General features: G+C 43.1%; 1 protein-coding gene across 1 annotated transcript in view; it reads right to left on the minus strand.

Moving 5' to 3' along the window:
• Nucleotides 1–3,306: 3,306 nt before the first annotated feature.
• The window catches only part of TENM4 (teneurin transmembrane protein 4), a 254,200-nt gene continuing 231,186 nt past the window's right edge, over nt 3,307–26,320 (minus strand). Inside the window, exons 24-27 of the mRNA XM_059466032.1 lie at nt 23,031–23,327; nt 20,220–21,834; nt 14,345–14,487; nt 3,307–4,925 (exon numbers count right to left, since the gene is read on the minus strand). Coding sequence (XP_059322015.1) covers nt 4,167–4,925; nt 14,345–14,487; nt 20,220–21,834; nt 23,031–23,327 — 2,814 coding nt within the window. The 3' untranslated portion in view covers nt 3,307–4,166. The remainder of the gene's footprint in view (nt 4,926–14,344; nt 14,488–20,219; nt 21,835–23,030; nt 23,328–26,320) is intronic.

Raw genomic sequence — 26,320 nt, forward strand, 5'->3', positions numbered from 1 at the left:
GGAGCAGTCACAGCTCAGAAAGCCAAACGTGTCCTGCGCTGCATCACCAGCAGTGTGGGCAGCAGGGCAAAATTCTGCCCCCTGCTCTGCCCAAACCAGATCCCCCCTGGAGTGCTGCATCCAGCTCTGGGGCCCCCAACACAAGAAAGATGTTGAGCTGTTGGAGCAAGTCTGGGGGAGGCTGCTAAGATGCTCACAGTGTTGCTCAGCCTGGAGAAGACTCTGGGAACCCCCTAGAGACCCTTCCAGTGCCTAAGGGGCTCCTAGAGAGCTGGAGAGGGACTTTGACAAGGGCATGGAGTGACAGGACAATGTGGCATGGCTTCAAACAGAAAGAGTAGATTAAGAATTGTGAAGAAATTATTTCCTGTGAGGGTGGTGAGGCACTGGCACAGGTCGCCCAGAGAAACTCTGCATATTCCATCCCTGGAAGGGTTCAAGGCCAGCTTGGATGGGGTTTTCACCTTTTAGTGAAAGGTGTTGCTGCCCATGGCAGGTGGTTGAAACTGGATGATCTTTAAGGTTCTTTCCAACACAAACCAGTCCCTGATCCTATGATAGGGAGTTAAGTGCTGTGGGATTTGCACCCAAGACCTTCCACTCTCATGGAAGCATTAAATTACTTCACGCCTGCACACAGACAAAGCAAGAAGGGCCAGGCAACCAGAATGGTCCCTTGGGGAGGCAAAATAGACAACAAAAATGCTGGGAAGGAGCTACAGGGCCATCAGTAAAGTGAAAATGCACTTGGGATCCTGTAGAAAAAGCATTTTTTCACTAATGAATGGGTAAATTTAGTGCTTCAGGACTGAAAATGTTTTGCCATCTAGGTGAGGTGGAAAGCTTTCACAGAGGCTGAGGATTCAGGAATGTATTAGCTGTCTTTGGACAGGTTTTTCCCCAGTATTAGACAGCCATCCCTATTAAATTTTTGTTTTGATAGAAAGGAGCAACATATACATATATATACTTTTATAGCTATATTTTCCCCCCTTTTGACACAATGTCCATAGTTTCCATACGAGCTGCAGGCCCAGGAGAAGACTGTCATGGGCCCAGCAGGCAGACAGGTGTAGTCACATCCCAGTGCTGCTTGAGGATGCAGAAAAATGCAACACGAGGGTCTTGCCTTGGCCATGGCACAGAGCTCTGAGCTCCTGGCTCTGGGCATGCTGGACAAGCATGGGGGGACTGGGAGACTCTTGAAAAATGGGTGAACTCCTCAAAGTCATTAGCTCATGTAATAACCTGAAGAGTCTGCGTAAGGCTGTAGAGGTGCCATCTCAGGCTGGCAGGGTTCCAGTAGGAATATTTTACACTCCAATCTCTTTTCTTGACTCCGTGGAAAAATGGCCCATTTATTCTTGCACTGCACCTCTTAGCATTGTAACACATGGATGCAGATGGATACAGAAGCATCACTTTTCTTCGGAGCTGCTTGGAATGGGGCAGTGTAAATGGGAGGCACAATGAGCTCTCTCTGCTCTGTGGGTCTTTTACCAGGGGTTCATACCTTTTGACCCTGCCTCCTGCAGGTCTCTTTTCATTCCATTCATGCTGTTTGAGACACTCACAGCCATCACAAGTTTGAGGTTTTGAGAGGGATTTGTCCCTAGTGTGACTTGGAGAGAGGGAAGCAGGGAGCTGGACAGCACTGGCAAGAAGGTGCTGCTTCCTTTGAGTAGGTGGTTACTGCTGGTTTGGCTAACACTGCCCCTGACCCCCACCTGTGCATCCTCAGGGCAACCCAGGCTTGCCAAGCACTTTATACCAGCCATACAGGTGGGAATGCCATGGCCTTTTAACCATCCCTGGCAGGCAGCAGCCAAAGCAACTGCTCCCTTGTAAAAGCCTGGAGCAGGTCTGGCCAACACGTCTTCTCCCACCTGGCTCTGCCAGAACTGGATACCCTTTCCAGCTGCCTGTGGTTCACTCTTGCCAAAGTAATAAAGGTTGTGTGCTGCAAGGGGTGGTTCAGAGTACAGCGCTGGGACACAGCACCAGCATCAACATCCTTGCTGCAAGCAGGAGAGAAAAGCAGAAAATCAAACCCATAACATTGGTCATTGCCACACAGCCAAAGGTATTAGGGATTCGGAAATGGAGGAGGAACAGTCTGTTAGGGGAATTTCTATCCCATCACCTTCCTCCTGGCAAGCACCCGGGAACAGACAGGCAAGGCAGACGGAGCTGGCAGCCGGCTGCTATGGAGAAGCCGTGAGAGCACCGGGGCTGCCAATGTTTCACTGCTCAAGGACTGCATGGCCAACACACGCCCCCGCTGTATCTGGGCTCAGATCCTGCAGACGGGTGCCAGTCTGTGTTGGAGGATGGCAGTGGTAGTGGCATGAGTGCAGAAGAGCTGTCTCTGAGTACACAGGTGCATTGTAGGACTCTGAGTAAGGAAACAGCCTTGGCATGGAGTTGTCTTGGGTTATCTCTCTGCAGAACTGGGAAAAGCCAAAGTGGATGGAATTAAAAAAAAAATTAAAAAATCAGGGCTGAGCTGTTCCCAGAGAGACACACGAGAGCTCTTACAGTCAGGACATATGCAGGCATCAGTGTGATAGAGACATCTATCTAGGACCAGGGTTGGCCACCTCCAGCCAGAGCTCCATTGAGAGGTGGGGTAACACTTCTGCCTGCAGGAACAGCACAGGACTGTTTCAGGCAGGGAAGAGGATGCTGAGCTCATCTCCTTGCTCCCTTGAATTTCAAGGACTCTTCCAAATACCAGAGCACAGAGGTTTTGTGAATAAAAATTACATTAGCATGCTGAGCAACTTTGTCAGCAGTTTCTTATTAAAGCACTTGGTCCTCTCTGTAGTGGGCATTTCCACTGAACCTCCCCCTCGTCACTGCTAACAGTCAAGTGGGCTCTCCTTAAAATTTGAGCTCATGTAAGAAACAGTGAGAGGGTTGATTTCATATTCTCCTTCTTGTCCCACCACGCACAAGCTGTTGCTACTTATTAAACATTTTAAAATCCCTGCTGCCAAAGTCCCCAGGAGACATTTATCTGCCATAGTCATAAACGACTTGCCAGCATGCTACTCCAAACTGCATTTCCCAGCCAATAAATACAAGCTCCAGAATCAGGAAAAGCAGGGTTTGGCTCTAATTTTCAGTGGTATGTCACTGGGATACTATAACTACTTTTAAATTCAAATCAGCTTCCTAGATACAGCACAGTGGACTGTTAAACACGTAGCCTCATGTACTGAAACACTATACATTTAATGAAGTTATGCCATTAGCAAATGTACAACATGGGTGCATTAAATCCACCTATAGAACAGCTCTACGTATGAGAGAGGATTTATTTTAGCTTTTCTCAATAGAGCAGGAGTCCCTTTTCTTGGCTTTTGCTAGGTTATTTAACTAAAACCAGGATTTGCGCACACACAAAAAACCCCAAAAAGTATCTACTCTCATAATGAAAAAAGACCAATTTTTTCTGTTTTTTTATTCCAGTTCAGGAAGGAAGAGAATCATCTTGCAAGGTAATATAATCAGTTCCTTTGTCTCTATAATCTACTTCTGCTCAGCAGGAGCCCCCAAAGAAACACTTTATGTCCCAAGTGAAACGTGAAAACTACTTGTAAGGTCCCTTTTGAGGCACATGATTTGGACGGTCACTTTCAGAGTATCAGAATCAGCGTTGTCTTCCATCTCCTTTCTTTCTGGGAAGAGCTCTCTGGCATGCCATGGGCTCCCCCTGCTCCAGGTGGAAGGCTATGTCCCTGCCCCAAATCAGAAAGGATTAGGATGACACAAGTTAGCACAGACACCCATTTCGCACTTACACCTAAGGACTTACGTTGACGACTCCCCACTTCAAATTCCTCACAAAGAGGGGGAAAAGAAACAAAAAAACCCAAAACAAACAAACAGAAAAAAGGACAAGAGACAGTAAATTTCACTGTGATCACACTACGGCAAAATATACCTTCTGTTCATTGCAAAAAACGCATGAAGGCCAAATTAAAGCGGGAAAAAAGTATGTTGCATGAGTTACAGTGCAACCGTATTATTCCTTCTCTTTCTATTTTCCTCCCACCCCACCTTGTTCAGTTTAGAAAAAGGATTGAGTACAACACAGTCAGGTAAGTGGCCACAAAAGAGTAGCTGTCTTTGGCAAGAAGTCACCGCATTGACCCTCTCTGTCACCTTCTGCCCATTTCGCTCTGTCTCATGAAGTGGATGTTGTTGGCGCTGTCTGAGAGTTCAGGGTACTGCTCCACTGAGATCACAAAATAGCCATCGTAGCCCTGTACCCGGCCCGTGTTTAGCACTTGTTGCTTCTCCCCTTCTGTCCACGAGCGAATACCCTCCTCCCCATCCCGCAGTCTCTGCTGTTCCCGGGACCAAGCTTGGGTGACGGCGCGCTGTCGGGCCAGCTCCAGGACGCGTGCCTTCTCCTCGTCCAAGGTGGTCCCGTAGCGCGTGTTTAGACACAGTGCACCGTACTGGAGCTGGATGTCCGTGTAGCGTCTAGTCCTCCCACTCAGCACTGTGTTGATCTGGGACACTGTCACATTCACGCCGTTCTCCAGGGTCCTCCGCCCGCCGCTGAGGCCCAGGATGGACAGGTCGCCCTCCGACGGCCCCTGCTTGATGAAATAGTGTGTGTCCACCCCGTCGATGGTGAAGTGCAAGTTCTCCAGGTAGTGGGCATTGTTCAGGATGGCTGCGATCCTCCGTCCATCCTCATTGGCCACGCTGATGATGTCCGTGGCCACACGCCCGTCTTTCATGGCGAACTTGACGCCCTTGCCAAAGATGGAGCCTCCAGAAGCAAAGTTCTTGTTCTTCTTGACGTGCCGGCATCCAGCGATGCTGGAGCTGTAGATCTGTTCAAAGCGCTCCAGGGTGACAAAAGCCTTCAGCTGCTTCTGCACTTCACACTGGACCCCCAAAATGGACTGAGCAGGGAGAGAAAGAACAGAACGACATATTAGAAAGAGAAATCTGATGTCCCAAAAGCATTATTAGGATGCTGGAGAGCAGGAGAACATACTGGAGACATGTAATGAAGAGCTCCATTATTTTTTCCCCCTTATCACATTTTTTCAAAATTTTAATTCCTTTTCATGGGAGAGAAATGTTGTCCCCTCCTAATGCTCATTGTTTCTGAAACCTGAACTGTATTTAATCTCATAGATTGAAGGATGTAAAGGTAGAAAATTATTTTTTTGCCTCAGTGGTGTGGGCGTTGAGTTTGGATGCATAATTAGGTTGTGTTTCAGTGTTCTTCTGCATATAAGAAACAATTTGTCTTGTGGCCATGATGCTTTACCAAATGCTTTCAGCTTTTCTGTGAAATGTGGAAGTATTTCTAAAAGTTTCTTCTATTTTAACTCCACATTGTAACTCCTTGTGCTCCTTGCCCTGCATAACCTGTATGACCCTCAGAGTGGCCATAACCTCTTGATATTCCATTTCAGCCTGCCTAAAGCAGGTTGTTCAAAACTCAAGGAAGGCATTATATCCAAAACTTATTTCCTGGAAACCCCCTACAATTTGCCAGGCTCCCTGAGTTAAAGCCAACCACATCTGATGCTCAAGTTTTAGCTTATTTTGAAGCAAAAATTGAGAGACAACAGCCCAGATCATTTGCAGTCCAGTGCAATACAAAGGCACTTTTGCTGTTAGGGTATAATGGAGCAAGCACACAGTGAGTCAGCAGCTCATCATTACTGCAGAATGTTCTGGAAATGCTCCCATCAATTCATGGCAGTGCTGACTTACAGACTCCTGTTCATGAACAATTATTTGCTCAAATTTCACAAAAGCAAGAGGATTCTATGACAAAACTCTCCTGGCACTGCCAACGGCTCAGTTCAATAATGTAATGACACACAGGATTAAAAATAGGCTACAAAGTTTACTCCATTCCAATTATTTTGAGGAAATTAAACACCCATGAAGAATATTGCCCTAAACTGTCCATGAACTAGAGATTCACATCCTGGGTGCAAGAAGACAATTCAGATGATGCAGGCATTTCAGTGTGGACCTCTCACACAAGAGTTAGTAATATAACAAGGGAAGTGAAATAAAACCTAATTTCCATGGTGGCCATTATGGGGTCAAAGGGTAGATAGAGGTCCAATTGTGTCAGGAACCCAGGTTTTAAAAAAGGAATCCACTTGCTGTGGCAGTTACGTCCAAATATGGACAACACTGGACAGAACTAGACCAGTGAAGAGCTTTTTGCTTTTATTTCCAGCACATCAGTCTCAAGACATACAATGGAGACATGATGTTAACAGCTCGCTGATCCACAGAGAATGCCCAGAGAAGGTGGGGTGATACAGAATGACATAAAACTATCTCAGTCTAGATTTCAGCCAATCATACATAGAACAACACATATTGACAAGCATTCTATCCAATCTTATAAAACACACGTAATGGTAGTTAAAACAAAGACTGGTTCATAAGAGACAAAGAACAGAGCTCTATTCATGCTAACCTTCTAAACATATACATTAAATAACTTTGTTGCCATCTTAAAGCCAATTCTACAGAGGCCTATTGTTGTTTGTCACGTCTACTGCTTGGGAAACTTTTCTGCTTGCTTGGGAAACTTTTCTGCTGTATCTGCAATGCTAACAAAACTTCAACCTGAGGCCTATACTTTCTTTTTAACCATTTCTTAAAAACTTTCTAACTTTATGGATTCCAGCATTTCCCCCTCTCTGTTTGACTTAGAAGCTTTTATTTTCTTGTCGCTTGCTACTTGCGTTTCATAGCTCTATTGCAAAATTTCTGCTTATTATCTGTTGGAGACTTATTTGCACTAAACTGAAGCATTGCTATATTATGGCACAGCAACTTAATGCTGTGAAGGCTCAATCTTTGAAAGAGATATGAATCATGTTTGGCAACAGTCACAAGTCATTGTTCGAAAAACTCTGGTCGATTCTAAGGTCCTAATTCAAAACTTTCGTTCATGTTTATACTTCCGTCTACTGCTTTCGTGAGATTTCGAACACTCTCTGTACTTCTACTTCTTAACTCTCTTGCTTGTATGACAAAAACTTCTCAGACTGTTTTGTTCATCATTCACTAAACACAACAAAGTATACAAGGACAAGGTACTACTATCAATATTAGTATTAGAACACTTAATACATAAAGACCTATCTTGCAAAGTTGCTTTAGCTAAGGTGCAAAACTCTAATTTTGAAACAAATCATTTAGCTAGGAACTTCTATCTTCTTTAATTTGGGCTATCAGATTCTTCAATTTTTGAATGCTTTTGTGAATGGATTCAGAATGATCGGACAAATTCATACAACACAATCTTTCAAATTCTTTACAACTATGCTTTTTTGCTAGTAAAAGAAAATCAATGGCTGCTCTGTTTTGAAGAGTAGCATGTCTAATACTATCAACATTGGTTAACATATCACTGATTGCAGAGGATGTGGCATTAGCTTGTTTGCTCAGCCAGCATCTAACTTGATGTAATTGTCTCAATGCCACTGCTGAAGCTAATTGGGGTAAAAATATACCTGCTGAAACTCTTCTGGCGGCATTCTAGAGCATAAAATCACTCTGAGGCCTATACTTTTTTTTTTAACCATTTCTTAAAAACTTTCTAACTTTATAAATTCCAGCAGCCATTTCCAGGGAAGAGTCATAAAGTATTAAAAAAAAAAAAAAAGGGGTTGAGCATTGCCACATTGCCACTTACTAAGAAGTTATGAGCAGTTTTGACTGTTAAAAGGGAAAACTATAAGGGAATAGAGGAATACAACTTCAAAAGCACATTTTAGGTTGTAGAACATTAAAATTCCCAGAAATTACTTTTGTTCAAAGTGCTGAGCAGGCTGGTGTACCTTCTCCATTTCCCTTTTTGATTGACAGCATAGCAGGTGGAGCAGGAACCAGTTTCCTATGAAAAAGGAGCTCTTTCTGGTTTTCTCCATCCTGCCTGTGGGGCATCTCACACGTCCCCTAGAGAGCAATATAATTAACAGACTGGTAGGGAGCCAAGCCCAGCTTCTCTGCCAATTGCACAAGTGCTCTAATTATGCAAAAAATGGACGTAATTAATGTAGATGTCAGTGATGATGGACATGGAACAATTAGTCTTCTAGGCTTCATAAAACACTTACTGTTCTAAACAAGTGCACACTGCATAGCCTTGGTAATTAGCTACTTCCTCTTCAAAGAAGTTGAAATGGAGAGTTCTTCTCCGGTGTATCTCATATGGGTTGACTCTAGGTGGTCCCTTAGCCACTTTGTATGTCATGCTGCCTTTCCAACTTGCCTCAGCAACATTTACCAGTGATGGGAAAAGGCATCTCTCAGCGCTCATACCAAATCACTGCTCACTCAAGGATGTAAATCAGGTTTTCTGGCTACACTGCTATGTCCTGTGATCACTTATGTATCACCATATACATATACATCACCTTGTTTACCAGCAGGGGAGTGATAAAGAGTCCCTGGAATTAATTGCACCATCTACTGATTATCACCTTGGAGAAGGGAGCTCGGGGAGGTCAGGCAGTACTGGGCATGGACGAATAATTCCTATCAGAAATTGCCCCTGTTCCCCTTCAATTTTGTCTTCATCACCTTATTCTTGATGAGCTGCAGGAACTCTAGTATGTTCTCGATTATGAGCAAATTATTAGGTAAAGATCCTCTATTAATGTCTCCAAATTAGGTTGCCCCAACAAACCAGTGGATCTGGACACCACCATAATATCAAAATTCACAGGCAGAGACCTACCTTCAGGTGTCTTAATCAAGAACAAGAGCACAATCAAAAAAGGGTTTTCTATTGAGGACTGGTTACTTCTGGGCTCTCCCCACCTTTTTTTCACATAAGGAAGTAGGAAATGAGATGTGCAAAGCTGTAATGCTGAACATTCACCTTCAGTTAAAATCACAGACTGGTTTGGGCTGGAAGGAACCTTAAAGACCATCTAGTTCCAAACCTCCTGCCACAGGCAGGGGCAACTTCCACTACACCAGGCTGCTCAAATTTAACTATTAGCTATCAACAATTTCAATAACCAAATGCATCTCTGTTACCTTAAAAACAAGCCCAGGATGACTTTGAAATGACTTTTTGAGTGCATTTATTTGATAAAAGAATGTATTTGGGAACAGCATTCTGTTAAAAGGAAAAGCAAACACATCCAACAGAAAAAAAACCCCAACCAACAAATTCAAGCAAACCAGAGCACAGCCAGACTATAAAGAGGGTGGAGGCAAACAGATTGTACGTAGTTCAAAGAAGCAATGTATCCCTGACTTTGAAATTACCATTTCTGTTCAATCTTAGAACTCATGTCAATGAACTGGCAAGGAAAAGAAACAGAAAATTTCCATCCAAAGCTGCAGTGGCATGTGCTATTCTCTAAAAATTGCTACTGCTTTTAGCAACTGTAAACCAAGGCATCTATAAACCGGTTTTACAGAAGAAAGAAGGGAATTTATCGCTATTTTATTTCAATATTTGTTGCTCGATGTGAGTGACAAATATGCTGGATTTGTTTTTTCTCACAGTCTTTTTTAATCAGATGTCCTTAGGTGACATTTCACTTTATCTAGTAACAACCCTTTGGAGAGAAGAGAACGACCTTCACCATTTGTTCTCTGCTGCACAAAGCTCAGGAGAGCGGCACATTACCAGGATCTCTGAATAGCCTCTTGCATTTTGCCAGCACCTCTTGAGGATTTGAAATACCATCGCCAGATCCTATCATCTGTTGTTTTTAAATACTGCCTTCCAGTGTGAGACTGAAAGCTTTAATTTCCCATCAAGGATCCAAGATGTGAAATACGTGAACATGTTTCCAAGTTTCTTTCTATCCTTGTGCCATTATAGACAGATAGGTGTTTCTCTTACCACCATATGGCTTACAACGCAGAAAGCCACTTTTTCCAATAGGTTTGGAAGTTATGATTTCTCTGATATATGATTCATTTTTAACTCCTTCCTATCTATCACAGAATCACAGAAAGGCTTGGTCTGTAAGGGACCTAAAAGATGATCTTCTTCTAACCCTCCCACCACGATGCTCCCACTAGACCAGGCTGCCCAAAGCCCCATCCAACCTGGCCTTGAACAATCCCAGGGATGGGGTATCCACATCTTGTCTGGGCAACCTGTGCCAGTGCCTCACTGCTCTCTGGGTACAGAATTTCTTCCTAACATCTAATCTATACCTCTACTGTTTTAATTAAAAACTGTTCCCCTTTGACCTATCCCTATTTGCCAGTGCAAAAAGTTGCTCTCCCTCTTTTTTATAAGCCCTCTTTTTATTTACCCTGTAGCTCTCTGTTAACAAAGCCATTGTTCAGCCATCAGCTCCTCCCTATATTCCATGTGGCCATAACCTGGAGACAAGTCTCTGTTCGGATGTGCCCACCAGCATGGCTGCACTGCAGGCTCTTGGGTTGTCCAAGAGGTGACGTGTGGGGCAGCAGAGGTGAGCCAGCAAGGCCAGTGCTCTGGATGCTGGCTGGCTGGCTGGGAATGAGCCAAACAGGAGCACTAACTCAGGCTTAGAGGGCAGGTCACTCCTCTACCCCACCACTGCATATGACTGTATGGGGATAACGAGGTTGAGTTCATTAAACAGATTTCAAGTGTGGAGAAGTAAGAGGATTTGCCTCTTCCTCTTGCTCATCACTTTATAGATTTCTCATCTATTTTCATAAAGCCCCAAGAGCTTAATGTTTTTGAGACTTCAACTCTTTTCCCTGCATTGGATTCTTTGAAAACTGACCACTGCATTTGTAAAACATAACTGGGAGCTGATGGACAGACATGCAGACAGTGTGGCAGTCCAAGCCCAGGCCAAAGCAACTGCAATGTCAGGATACCTTCCCTGAATGATGAACACTGGCAGAGCCAGTCCCTGAAACAGATTGTCCTTGGAAGAAGCTCTGCCAGAAAACACAGCCTTATAGCTCACGTCCTGGCTGAGCATCCCAGAGCAGCCCTTGCCTTTAAAATGCTGCTCCAGAGGGGATGCCAAAAACTACTTCTCCAGCAAAGCCTGTAACAGGCACTGCAGAAAACAGGACCCTTCCTGGAGACAGTGCCCATGGGATGGAGAGAATGGTAGTTATAACAGGATGTAGATAATGATACAAGTGCTGACTCCAAAACACCCCTCCCTGGAAATAGAGTTGTTCTGGCTCCAACAATTACCTGACAGCTCAACGAGACAAAACAAGGAAGGGGAGAAAAAAAAAAAAAAAACAACAAAAAAACAGAAGAGAAATTGGATTCAGGTGCCGCAGTTCCACAATATGCCAGAGGTCACCCAGAGTCCCCCAGTGGCCAATAACACTGAACTTGTTCAACAAACAATTTAGTGACAGCTTCACAGTCGTGGGGAGGAGGGGGAAGTGCTGCACAATGGAGTATTGGATTTTAAATGTCACTTCAGAGCTTTAGGGGGTTAGTGCAAGGCTTATGACATGCTGGCTGTTTTTGACGTGGCGGATGCTCAAAGTCAGAATTATCTCTCCTGTCTTCCAGACTGGCAAGGTGAATACCAAAAATGTTTTGGAAGGAGATGCTAGGGCCCTCTGGTTATGCACTCTGAAGAGAGATGAAGCAGCCATTTATGGGTGTTAGTTGCGTTGTTATTGTGCTCCTGCTAGTAGTTTCTCTCTGATAAAATAACAGACTTAATCTGCTGGGCCAACTTTTATCAGCAATGCCAGTGGAGTAGCTCAAATATACTTTTGTCTATCACAAGGAGTAAGTGACCCAGAGAAATTAGGAATCAGAAGACATGGAGATGAGAAAGTTGTGGTACATCATTCAGTGATCAATGCCTTGTCCTGGCTACTTTTAAATGATAAAAGATCTAGAGCTTACTCTGTATGCTCTGCAATACCATTTTACAATTTGATCAGTCTTATTAACTGAAAATGTTTCCTGTGCTTTCATTTACCTTGGTTTAATTTTGTCACTTCCTATGTGAAATTTTCAAAAGTTTTTATTTTCTTCTAAATGCTTCACCAATAAATACAGAGACAATCAGTGACAAGGAGGACTGGACTGTATTTGGGAGTGTGTATTGATGCCTCGAAGGGTTGGGAGTGAACAGAACTTCATGGAAGCATCAGTGTTGGATGTATGGATAGGCGTAGGAGAAAATGGATCATGTATTCAGGCATCATATGTGAATGAATTTGGAATATGCAAATATATGCCTACAATATGCTGGGTGCGACAGAAAGCAAGGGAATCCTGCTCTACAGCATTGAGGAACCCCTTGCTCTCACAGCACGATCCTGCAACTGTAGACTGAAATAAAAATGCTCATGTTTTGTTGCTGTCATAACAGGGGAAGAATATGAAACAGCCTGCAATGGTTAAATTCCATTTTCAACATCTGAGTGCAAAGGGACTCATCTGGAAGCAGGACAGCTGTATAAAGCCCTCTTTTAATGAGCAGGGCCCTGCATAGCCCTCACTGCAGCTTCTGGCTTTTAAAAATCTGTGTGGGCCATGGAGATTTCCTTTTCTTCTTATTGCTCATTAAAGCAGATTCACCTAAAATAGGTGGACAGAAGGGAGGGTTCTCCTTGATTTTATTTCCAGCTCATCTGCCTGTACGAACAAGGGTCAGTCATCACCTCAAGCTGTCACTCAAGTTACTTGGCTATTCAATAAGTCAAATAATGATAGTATAATATACATGAAAAAGTTATATATATATTACATACTATAATACACATAATGAAATAATGATAAAACAATAATATAATATTACCAATAATAATAATTTCTGTGGTGGCTCTGTGAGAGTTATTATCTACAGCACATACCAATACAGAGATGGTCTTCTGTGTAGTCTCTGGGTGAGTCCTTCCTGTTTGCCTACTCCTGGTACAGCTTTGCCCAGGGAGACTGTGTCCCAGCAGAGGGGAGAAAAAATCCTGAGGGTCTCTCTCATTAGAGAGATAGCTTCCATTAGCATGTTATTGTTTAATCCAAGGAAATAAGAAACAAAAAGGGAGTCTCTGTGCTCCAAACCACAACTGAGTTACTGCACTGTTAAAGTTTTCAAGTATCAACCCAGCGATGGTAATTTTTTTAGTTCTACCAATATTATTAAGTGACACTTCAAATAAATTTCTTGCTGAAGTTGAAGCTGGTGCATTTTAACTTGTCTTCAGCACGGCTGTGAGGCTGAGTACCAATGATGGACTGACATTTGACTACTATCAATCTACAGTAATTTGTTTGTACCTTTGACTGATACCTTTTGTGGTTCAGGAAACGTGACCTCCTGGTTTAAGATGCATACCTCAAGAATCTTGCTGCAGGTCATCAAGATTTCAGTGAAGCCATAGGTAGAGAGACTAGGAGGGCAGATGGAATCAATTCCATTGCCTACTGTTATCATATTATTAGCAGAAATGTGGAGACCATGTCCTGATCTCCCCAGTCATGTTGGTGCCTCACTGCTCTTGCAATGTTCAAACAACCAGCAACAGCAAGTGGGAGTTCAGACTAAAGAGGATTCAGACTAAACAGATGAAAGCCTCCCCAGAATACAATCAGGCTATGAAATGGAAGAGAATCCTGAGAGGTAAGTGACTTTTGAGGTCATACACTGATAAGCAGTAGGGCTGGGGCTTAACCTAGGGCTCTCAAATCCTGACCCCGTGTTCTAACTTTTAATAGTGCTGCCTCTGTCTTTCAGTTGAGTAAGTACCAATAAGAAGATGGGGAAATGATTAGGCTGTAAAAATTTTTCTTGCCAATTTTATCACTGAATTTTGCACCAGCATCTACCACAATGCCTTGGGAAACAAGCCTGTTTTTAAAAGCAGGACACAGTTACATGGGATTTAACCTGGTCAGGTAAAATGAAAGTTTAATATAATAAAAAAATTATTTCTGGAAAGACTCTCTGCAATACAAAAGAACTTCCTATGCAAGTAGTGTGACTTCTTGTTTAAGATATTATAAACCAAAATGAATAGGTTTCTAGAACAAAAACTCCCAAACTTTATAAACTAATTCTCTATCAAGATTCACTTTTTTTTAACTTCTAAAAATCCTGGGTACAAAGGCCTTGAATTTAGCCTGCAATATGTGACAATGGAAGAAAGAAACAGTAACACGCCACTTCACTGAGCAACGACCAGAAAATATCACAGGAAAAACCCCCATTACAGTAGGGAACTTAATATGTGATTATTTGGTCAGATTTCAATACTGGAATGGGGTTTGACTTGCTCTTCCTCTCACAACATGCTGGTAGAGCTTTTTCAACCAACATTGAAAATGGGTGGTTTGCTGATAAGGGCATGAGATACAGTATGGAGTTACATGAATCACCTTGCTGTTGTCCCATTCTTGGGTTTTCATCTGTGTGTGGATTAGCTCATAGGATGGCTCCATGGCATCCATGTCTGGCTTGGGGTAGCCGGGGATGACATTGTGCAGCTGGAACCCAAAGGTGAGCAGCCAACTGTTGACATCTGCAAGGGAAGAGAAACATAAATAAGATTATCTGATCTCTCAAGCAGGATTGCCCAGGAGAAGGCCCACAGGAGGATGCCACAGTGGCTGGCACTGCAGCAGTCTGGACAAAATGATGAGCTTCTGCTTTGTGTGAAAAGCAGAAATCTTAATGGTCCTACAATGAGCCATGTGCCAAAATCTGGCCTTTCCACCTCCAGCCAGAGCCAAATCCTGTGCTTTCCCAGTTCTGAAACAGAAACGTTGGCAGTGAGCAAATGGCCCAAATCAAAGCCAGCTTCATGTCTGCCCTTCATCAGCAGAAACCAAGCACTGTTTGAAGGTGTGCAGAAGTACAGCAACAGCAACACACCTGGAGGCTGAGATGCTCCAGCCAAGTGGGTAGTGTTATCCACTCCTACAGTCAGCTCGGAACACCTCAGCCCCAATACTTCTATCCCTGAGGACTCTCAAAGGGCCTGTAGGCTGAAGACTAAATTTAGAGCTATGTACCAGAATACCAGGATATCCAGGATGGACAGCTCAGGCATTTAGCTGGTGCTCACAGAAGAGGCTCTGGACATATACACTGCTTTTTCCATGGATTTCCACCTCAGTCCAGAGTTTCCTGGCATCTTTCATAAGAAGCTGCAGTTTGAGTATTAAACCAGTGTAAAGTCACATAATCTTTTACAGTGGTATTTATAATTAGACTTCATACTACCTGCAAGGTACATTATAGTGAAAATAAGTGTACAGGCACGAGAGGTATTTTGCTTGGGTACTTTTTACAAACACCTTTAAAAAAGTCCATGAATGGTGAGAAAACTGCTGGCTACCAGTGATAAATTATTGTCTTATACAGAAGAGGGACCACTAGCACGAAAGAGAATGTGATGGAAAACCAGCCATTTGGGACATCATTCCTGCATTTACTTGCCAGTATATTTCAAAGTCTTCCTTGATTTTTGATTGCACAGCTATGAGGAATAGCAGGCAAAAGTTAATCTGCTGGAGGAAAAAATTATGAGGTTAGGTAACTCCTAGATCTGCTTGGGATTAACATCACTCCCTCCCTTAACTTCAGAGCATTTGATGAGCCTTCACTTAGCTCCAGAGGACACACCTGCTACAATCCCTGAGCAATATGGTGTGGATTTGGCACACGATAGCAATTGCAAGGCAAAAAAATGTATGAAGGGGAAGTTTAACTAATATTAGCTCCCAGGAGTCTTAAGTGTCTGGATGTAACTGGAATTTTTCTTGGTGATTGCTCTGCTTCAAGCTGGAAGTGCAAAGGCTTGACTTTCATTTTGCTAAGCTCAATAAGCGTTGTTGAAACCATCTGAAGACAGAAAAGAAATTAAATAATTAAATATGCATCTCTGAATATTTTTTCTTTATTCCCATGAGCCTAAATTAATGTTTTGAAGAACTGGTTGGAAAAGAAATTATGGATGCAAGTGGCAAAAAACGCCGTTCCAGATGACTGGAGAATCAGGAGCCAAACAAACACACTATCTGTTGCTTGTTTTCCTACAGGCCAAAATGTTGCGATTGGGCAGATGTCCAAAAAGCCCTTGTGACAATCCATGTGGAAGAGGGAGGATTTCTGTAATAAAAACACTTCTGTTCACTCAATGTACAGATTGTTTTTGGAGTGTCTTTGAAACAGAGAGGCTAGGGGGGTATGAGAGAAATGAAAAGGCTCATTTGATTATTTTGTTGCCTAGTGCTAAGATAGCCCGCCTCCAAATCCTTCTTATCTCAAATGAAGAGCTTTGATGTACATATTGTGGACCAGGTGGTCAGGAGAACAAAGTAAAACAGTGAAGGTCAGCATTGGTGCAGGAATAATTTCCCAAGCACTTCAAAAATGCTAGAAAGAATACAGAGCATGGATGCTGAACTGTTGAAAAATATGTAACATGTCTGGAAATATCCAATACAGGTTTTTTTTTTAATACGTCCCAGAAAACTGACTTCCAAAGCATTTGCAACAGGAGTTTGTTCTTTTTTGGGAGAGGTGTTGGAATACCCAGAACAAAAAACCACCAAAACAAACAACCTGAAAACATGAGAGGAAGGTGTGGAGCTGAGAAAACAGAGGGGAAAATACTAATTTGCCAGGAGGCAGTGACAACTTTTTTGACAGAAAAGTACATTTCACATCACAGAGGTTTTTTTCAGCTACAGTAACCCTGCCAACACATTTCACAGTAAATTCATTTGAGGGCAAAGAAAAAGAGTGCTTAATGCAGACACATGTAATGGAAATGTCAGTTCAATCCATCAGGATTGCTGAAGCTGGCAGGAAAGCTCTGTGCCATGAAGTGTACAATCACTAAAATATTCATGTTTAACAATGGGTCTTGCAAAACATGAATACCTGCTTCTCCTGCTCTCCCCTCCACATACCTTCAATTTCTTTAAGCTCAGACCTCATCATTGTGGACCAAAGCATGTGCTGGTCACCCATGTCCTGGGCACTGAGCTCCCCTAAGGACAAACAGGTCCCAGTGTGGGAATGCAGGAACAGATCTGTCCAGATCTGGGCAGATTTGGTTGTGATGACAAGGACAGTCTTATCATGGGTCCTGTCCACAAGGTGCCTGAAAGCCTGAGCAAAAAAGTGCTGGTGCAGCAGCCTCATGTCACAGCACTCATCCCATAGCATGGCCTGATTCTTCTATGCACTTGGGGAGGAGAAACTTGAAAAATGTATTTGTGCTCTGTATTCTTGAAAAACTAAAAATAGAACTTATAAGGCTGCGGAAAAAAAAATATTTGCTGCATATAAAATATTAGTGTATCAGTTTTTGACATCTTGATTTTACTGTCAGAGTTGTGTGGGAAGCTGCGCACCTGTTCTAACACAGGGCTAGCAAAAAATATTCTGTCCTTTCTTAACTTGAGCAGGAAAACAAAAATCTGTCAATATGCCACAAAGCAACAGTTCAAAAACTAGATCTGTTCAGACCAAAAATTTCCAATTAACTTCTAAATTAAACTCCATGTCGATTTTGATTCCTTATTTTTCTTTTCCGGTTTTCAATCCCTAGTTTACACTTAACTTGAGAAAGCTGAAAATCCAAAATTCATTTTTGTTTAAGGACATTCTGGAATTTGTCATTTAGACAATTTTGATAGCTGTTTATGCTTCTCCTGAGAAATCTCTCAAGCTCAACCCTCCCCCATAAACAAATTCATTTTGACAAATAAGCATTTTCTGATAGGAAAAGTTATCCTGAGGTATTCCCTTCCAGCCTTTATTATCAGAGTGAGAGCAACATACAGGATCTTAGCCTGCATTTTTGACATATTTACTTCCCTCATGGCATCATCTTCTCAGCTCTGGAGAAAACAACTTTTCATGAAAAAAACCCCATGATCTAATCCTTATGATTATTGCAGAAGAACCTGAAAGCACAAATCCTAATGACTAGAAAAACAAGTAGGATAGATAACCCAAGATTTTACTTTGTAACATTTATTTGCTATTAAGCAGATCTTGTAACTCAGGGGTATGCAATTATTGTTGAATTTGGGAAGGTTGTGATAGATGCAGCAGGAGCATTTAAAAATTTCTATCTCCTCAAGAAGTATGCACATTTGATGTGTGATTGTGGCACTTGGCTTTTCAATGGGAAGTATCTAGAAAAGAGTGCCACCAAAAAGTCTTCTCAAACTCTCCTCATTGCTACCACTGTTGCACACAGTATGAAACTAGGTTTGAGACTAGAGAAAGGGGATAAAACAAAGCTGGCTGGAGATAAAACTGGGGGCAGCACACCAATGGCAGAGGGACAATTTGCTAGTGAGGTCCTTCAGGTTGCCATCTCAGTACAGGCAGGGGATGGCAGGAAACATTCAAGTGTAATCAGATGGCCAAGAAGGACAGTGCCATCCTGGGCAGTACCAGCAATAGTGTGGCCAGCATGACCAGGGAATTGATTGTCCCCCTGTACAGGGCACGGGTGAGGCACACCTTCAATCCTGTTCAGTTTTGGGCCCCTCAGTACAAGAAGGACATTGAGCTGCTGGAGCGTGTCCAGAGAAGGACAGTGGAGCTGAGGAAGGGTCTGGAGCACAGGTCTGATGAGGAGCAGCTGAGCAAGCTGGGGGTGCTTAGCCTGGAGAAAAGGAGGCTCAGGGGGCACCTTATTGCTCTCTACAACTGCCTGAAACAAGGCTGCAGTATATGGTGGGGACTGCTCTGTTCTCCCAGGTAACAAGCAATAGGACAAGAGGAAACAACCTCAAGTTACACCAGGGCAGGTTTAGATTGGATTTTAGGAAACATTTCTTCACAAAATGGGTTGTCAAGGTCTGGAAGAGGCTGCCCAGGGCAGTGGTGGAGACACCATCTGAGAAGGGATTTAAAAGACATGTAGTTGAAGCACTTAGGGACACTGTTTACTGGTGGATGTGGTAGTGCTGGGTTAATAACCGGACTTTATAATCTTAGGGTCTTTTCCAAATGAAATGATTCTATGGTTCTATGTATATAGGAAGGCCATTTAACATACATAACATAACATAAAAAGATTTTCTGTAAAAATACCCCAGAGCTCATATTACAGCAATTTTACAAAGTTTCAGGGGAAGTAGTTCAGAGATTGCATCAAGCTTTGGGGTAGCTGTGCACCAAAATCTGTCCTCTTATTTTCTTGACTTTTTATAGACACTGTTGATCCTGCAAGGCCGATTAACTTTGAGCTACATAGCTAGTGGTGTAGTAGTCATGTAGACACTCTGAAATGGCTGACTGTAATGAAATGTTTGAATTGCTTTGCCATTCTGTTGAAACAATTCTGTATGCCATTTGTTTAGTTGTAAACAAATCTCTAGGCAAACTGCATAAACAGAGCTGCCCCTCTAAAAAGAGAAAGGTTATCAGGACATTAATTGGTAGCTAAACTTCAGATATCTGAGGGGATAAAAAACTCTAAGCAAAATAAAAAGAACAAAACCTAAGAAGAGAAAGGAAACAGGTTTGGTAATTACAATCTCCATTTACACTAATGAATTAAACATGCCCCTTACATGGGGGTCCAATGGCAATCTAAAACTTATGTCCATTAATTAAAGAATGGAAAACCTTATGGTGATCAGGACACTGAGAGAGGAATTACCTATTGTACTGGTTTTGGTGAGGATAAATTTTTTTATAGTAGCTGGTGCAGGGCTGTGTGTTGGATTTGTTCTGGAAAGTGTTGGTAACACAGGGATGGTTTTGCTACTGCTGAGCAGTGCCCACACAGAGCCAAGGCCTTTTCTGCTCCTCACCCCACCCCACCAGCGAGGGGGCTGGGGGTGCACAAGGAGCTGGGAGGGGACGCAGCCAGACAGCTGACCCTGACTGACCCAAAGGATATCCCAGACCATATGGTGTCATGTAAAGCTGGGGAGGAAGAAAGAAGGAGAGGACGTTTGGAGTGATGGGGTTTGTCTTCCCAAGCCACTGTTTTGTGGGATGGAGCCCTGCTGTCCTGGGGATGGTTGCCTGCTGATGGGAAGTAGAGAACGAATTCCTGGCTTTGCTCTTCTTGTACAAGCAGCTTTTACTTTTCCTATTAAACTGTCTTAATCTCTATCTATGGGTTTTCTCACTTCTTCAGTTTCCCATCCCACCTGGGAGGAGTGACTGAGCAGCTCTGGTGTGGGGCTTAGTTCCATCTGGTGTTAGACCATGACACCTATTTGCCGATGGCAAGCTTGTAAAAAATGTTTATTAATTTAAGTATCTTACCTGTCATGTAACATTTGATATCCTGAGAATTGCTAATGGGGTTGTTGTTTTTGAACATATACAGGTTGAAAGGCATTATGTTATTGCTACTCAGATGCTTCCACATATCACGGTCCGGACTTGTCCAGCGACCCGCTAGCACATCGTAGTCTCTCCGCCCCATGTGGATGAGCTTCGTGAGGGGGTCATACAGTCCTCCATGGTAGCCGATGATGATCTGGAAGTTGGGATTAGTGTCCATATAGATCTCCCCATATGCTGTGTACAGTATCTGCTTGATCATTAAGCCAGTCCCACTGAAGACAGCCAAAGGAGTGCCAATGTTATCGCAGGCTATGTAGAATTCATCGCCGCTGCTGAGCTCCATTGCAAAGAGGTGGCCCTGGAGGTCATAGTACAGGGAGGTGATCTCAGAGCTCGAGTGGTTGTACAAGTGGGTCACCTTTGTTGGGTTGGTCAGATCTGCGTAGAAGAACTGCAAGTGGTGGCCATGGCTAGTTTTGCTGGAGACTCTCCTTCCTAGGCCATCATAGCGGTACTTCACACTCCACCCACTTGCTTTATTGTAGGCTTTGATGAGCAGGCCAGCTGAATTGTACTCAAAAATATCATTGCCCCTTTGCTTCAGGAAGCCATCTTCATCCATTTTGTACTGCACATCCCCCAGTCTAGTAATCCTATCCCTGAGGTCATACCTGAGTGGTGTAAGGCGGGCACTATTCCCTGGACTCAACAGATGGAGGTTTCCATTTAGGTCATAGCTGTAACGCCAGAGAGGTTTGTCATTGATAGACACAGTCTGCAACTGGCCATCAGCATCATATTCATATGAGTAACGAGTTGTGTTTGCGTAAGGGCCAACCTTCAGCTCCTTCTTAACCACTCTACCCATGTTGTCGTACTGCACAGTCATCCAGTACATGAGAGACCGGAATATCTCATACTGGACCTCCTTCATCCTGCCATAGGCATCAAAATGTTTAGTGTGGGTCATGACAGCAGTGGTGATAATCTGGTTGATATCATAGTAGATGACCCCGAATTTACCGAATTGCTCAGTTTTGCCTGACACGTCATCGTACCTGTAGAGATCGATAGGCAAAGGTGTCTCGTTGATGACCGCTTGCATGCTGGTCACCCGGAAGCTGTTGTCATAGTTGTAGTCAAAGCGTGCATTCACCATGCCCTCCTCAGTGAAGCGGAAAATCTGTCGGTCAATGAGGGGCCCTATCTGTCTGTACCTGATTGTGCAGGTGAACCCTTCATTCTGCAGGTTTATGGTCTTCAGCATGCCCGCAGTTTCGTCGTACGTGAAACTGATCTTTGTGGTATCGTAGAGCATCTCGGCTAACTTGGACAGCTTCCCATACTTGTAGATGACGCGTCTCCCAGTGCCCAAGTACAAAGTGTGGAGGAGCTGCTCATCCTCTGTGAAGTCCTGAATTACTGAGGCATTGCCTTCTGGTGGCCGGTAGATGTTCCTGTAGTAACCAATGGAACGAATGGTTTCCAAAGTCTGACGGGCAACGTTGGGCATGGTCACCGAGGACAACCGGTCATTCTTGTCAAACTCAAAGATGTACTGTCTCTGGCTGTGAAGGAGCAGCACCATGGACTGGATGGAAAGAAGAAAAGTATAGATTATATCCCTGTTTTTCCAGCAAAATTATACTCTCACAGGATTCCTCAATCCAAAGAGCAGGGCAAGTATGAAAAATCTCTGTGAACCATAGAATTCAACAGTGAAAGGTAAGAAGCTGTGCACAGCACATCAAGTATCCTCAAACAGGAGTGGTCAGTGGAAGAAGCAGTTAATGCAGTGAGGAAGGTCCAAGTTCAGAATGCTCAGTTTTTTAAATCACTACCCTATAACTGTCTTACCAAAGTGCCAATAGACTTTGAAAGCTAACTAAATAAGATTGGTACTTAAGCAATGCTTGAAAAAGTATCCCCCAACACCCTCCAATGATGAATTAATTCATTGTGCCAACCCATCTTCTATTATCCTCTTCCTCCAAACTTCTGCCTGCATACTTATTTGTTCCAGGATTTTTTTTTGCATATAACAAACAATCCACATGGATTGTATAACACAAGGAGTAAGTCAATACTTTTTCCTTTTTAAAAAGATATGGCACAGCTACAGTTTCCTTAAACTGTTTTGGGAAACAAAAAAATTCAAAAAACCAGGAATAAAAAATTCCAGTCCCACATATATAATACATGGATCTGTGGGTAATTGAGCAGTGTAATGCTGAATGGTAATACCTAGAAAATATAAGTTCCATGCTAACCTACAGAGTGAAGGCCCTGGGAGACACTGTAAAGTGTGCTAAAAGTATGGCTGAATTAATGTCTTACTTATTAATTATTATGTATTTTTGTAAGTAGAAATGGACCACTTGAAGAAGGCAGGATGTCATACTCTATAGGTTATTGTTTTTCCAATGTTTTCATATGGAAAATCTGGCTGGAAATTCCTACTGCTCACTCTGTTGACTTTATCTGAGCATATTTTATATTGCAGTCAATGAAATAAAGCAAGACTGTGCTTAAAAAATCATGTGTCAAAGCTTCACTGTTCACATGCTCTCAGCATGACTGGGAAAAAAACATCTCTGACAATTTTCAACTGCTCTGTGGTGGTCTGGCATGAAAGCCACTTTGTGCACCTTAGTGGGACAGAAGAGGAGGACCGGACCGTAAGGACCAGCAATTAGCTGAGATGAAGGAGTGCAGCTGTACTGATGTCAAAGGAGAGAACCCATGGGCCTCAAATGCACCATCTCTGAGCGGTAAGACCATTCTTACCTTCTCCAAGTAGGTGTAGCTCCATGATTTACCATCAGCAAAGATTCTGGAGGTAATTCTGCCAGACTGATCGTACTCCATCCTTTCTGACATTGTGCCCCTCTGAATCCCTGCAATGTGTCCTCCTGGGGAATAGGTGACATTGACCCCATTCAGTCTGCTGCTGGGTGACCAGAGACTGGGCCTCCCTGCCTGGTCGTAGAGGATGCGGAGCGTGAACTTGCGGTGGTCATCATAGATTTTCTCAGTCCTTGTCACACGATCAAAGTCAAGGGACAGCAGGTTTCTGTTGTGAACCTACAGGAAAAAGAGGGAGAATTAGGAAGCTGGAAACAGTGTAAGTTAGAAAGACTAGCCTTGTTTCACCAAGTACCTCTTTACACCACACTGCAGAGTATCCAGCTGTTGATTGCTACTGGATAAGACACAATTTTTAAAGCAAAGAGTTATCCTAACATTGCTTTTATTGACTTCAGTGAGGTGAGAGGCAGAAGTATGGTACTTTTGAAACACCACAGTGAAGGAATATTGCTCATATCTCAAATCTAGATTTAGGACTGCTACAGCAGATGTGACCTACAGAACACAGAATGACAACTTATTGCAAGGAATATTTCCAAGATATTCTACTTATCAAACCTTGAAGACTGAGTCTTTTGCTTTCATGCATATCAGAAAACACTTGTAGAAAAGAGATGGATGTTGTGCCACCATAGCAGAAATCAGTGGCTTGCTCTGAGTTTACTGAATATAATGCAGGCATTGGAGGTTAAGCATTTCTCCTGAGATGAAATGTGGAGGCTTTAACCACTGTAGATCTTACAAAGACCAGGAGCTGTCCTGTAAGAGCTGGACCTTTAACTTCTCTGTCCTGGGGTTATTCAGAGTGGCATAATTATACTCTGATCTTTGGAAATACAGAGGCACTCGAGGTAAGCAAAGGTATCTACTTCAAAGGCAAGAGCAGGAATACATCTCTACTCAGGGATTGCAGTGCACAGCAATACAAAAAGGAGCTGATAATACAACTCATCTTTAGTCATGTGTGCAAGGAGACTTACAAAACCACATCACCACAGGAGCAATGTACTGGTTTGAAAGCAAGGAGGAAAACCAGTATTCCCAGTAAGAGCTTGCAAGTGAAGACAGCTCTTTCTCCATCCCACCACTTCCAAACCTCTTTCAGCTAGGGAACATCTTTCTTCTGGAGGGGTATAGGTTCTTCTTGGATGAATCTCAGACTCCAAAAAGCTGACTTGGTTTTCAGTTCCCTTTGCAGCTATTCAGCTACAGTCAGTAAACCAGAGTTTGCTGCTTGCTATGAAGTTTTCAGATTTAGTTAAAAACACTGCCCTATTCTGCTCTGGGTAACACTGATACTCCTGACTGAAGTCTTCAAAAACATGCAGATGTGGCACTTGAGGACATGGTTTGGTGGGGAATATGGTGGTGGTCCTTATTTTAGTTTGACATGTAGGACTTTGTACGGTTGGACTTTCAGAGAAAGGATGGGGTTGAATCAACAAAGAGGTTCCTTAGCCCTGAAGAATAGGAGAGGGAAAGGCTGAATCACTGCAGTGCCTTTGTCTTGCATGGGCAGACATCTATGCGGAAGCCTAGATGTTGGGGACATCAGAAAGACAGAATTCAGAAAAAGGTATCACAGGAGCTGGAGAGAGAAGGAATTGTTGCCATGATGTAAGTGTGAGGATGATGCAAGAGGCAAGTGCAACAACAATTTTCAATTTATGGATAACAAGGATAAAAGGTACATATGACTTCAGGGAAGAAACTCTGTAGAAAGGTAGACAATGCTCTAATTAAATATGTGTGATATAGAGTGTAAATGTGCAATGGGAGAGAAGAAATCAGCCACTATAACAGGGAATCTGGAAAATAATTAAAAAGGTATCAAAACTCTTAAGTACAGATGCACATGAGTAAATAAGAGGAATTTGGCATCTCCTAGGTGCTTGCTGCTATAGAAAGAGAAACACAAGAAGCAATTCCTTGCGAAAAAAGAAAAGCAAAGCAGGAAGTAATAGCATCTCTGCCTCTCATATATTCAAAGAGCAGCTCCATCCTGGCAGCTGCAGGTTCTTTTGCTCCAGGTCTTTGCCAAGAAAGCTGGGAAGAGCTCTTCTAGGGCTGGAACAGTCATCCAGGCTGAATAAGGTCTTCCTGAGATGTATGTCAGCAGCAGTGCCATTCACTGGGCTAGAAGGGCCAAACAGCAGGTCCCTCGATAGCTCTTTAAGCTCAGTCCAAATGTCCTCTGACTGGTGCCATAAATTGTTCCACCCTCCCTATGCTCTGGCAAGCAATGTCTGTGCGACTCGACTGTGCGAGTTGGAACCAATCTCGCTTTTCCTGTATTTTATTTTTTAATGATTTGTTTTCTTCCGCTCTCTTGATGTACTGTCTCTTTCATCTGTGAAGTGCTGCAATGCAAACAGTAACCCCTCAAGGTGATAAGCAAAGTGAACCCTACCCTGCCAGTAGCCTCTGAAGAGGGTCTAAATCTTTTTCATACTTGTTCAAGGGCATGCCTTGTATAGAAGTGAATTTTCTGCAGAAGAACTGACAGGGCTGCAGGCTGCAGTCCAATAACTGTGTTTTATGGTGAGCAGCTAAATAAGGTGCCATCCTCCATCCCAGACCTTATTCTGGAATGGAGTCTGAAAACCTCCTGCAAAAAGGTTTTGCCCCTCAGAGTGTTTGACAAGGCTTGCGATCAGCACAGGATCAAGACAGAGTAAATTTAAATCCACAGTTCACAGTGGATTTGACATCCCTTTAAAATGTGTGAGGCTAAATTTAACCCCTAACTCACGTTCCACAGTACTTTATTCAATCCCTTAGCTTCCTCTGAAGAAAAAAGAGCATAGACACACCACCATCTCTGATTTCTCCAATGCTTTCTTTGGCACTCCTTTAGCTTAACCGATAATTAAACAATGTTCATTGATCTCCCTGGGAACACTAGAGTACAAAAAGGGAGAGGATTTTCATGAAAACAGCCTGGCAACCTTCAGCAGAGGAGGGCACAAATGCTCCTGCAGTGAGGACTCCAGGTGCCAACAACATCCATGTGATGAATGGCTGCCTACAAAGGAACTTCCCCAGCAAACTGCTAAACCTGTTGGAGTGACCATAGCCAGACCTCAATGTCCTGCAGAAATTGTGGAGATCATCCTGGAACACCTTTATTAGTCAGCATAACAGGAATGGTTAGCACCATATCCCCTTCTGGTCATGTTAGCTATGGGGATTTCTGGGATACTAGGTCT

This window comes from Ammospiza nelsoni, chromosome 2, assembly GCF_027579445.1.
Source record: "Ammospiza nelsoni isolate bAmmNel1 chromosome 2, bAmmNel1.pri, whole genome shotgun sequence".
Classification (NCBI taxonomy): domain Eukaryota; kingdom Metazoa; phylum Chordata; class Aves; order Passeriformes; family Passerellidae; genus Ammospiza; species Ammospiza nelsoni.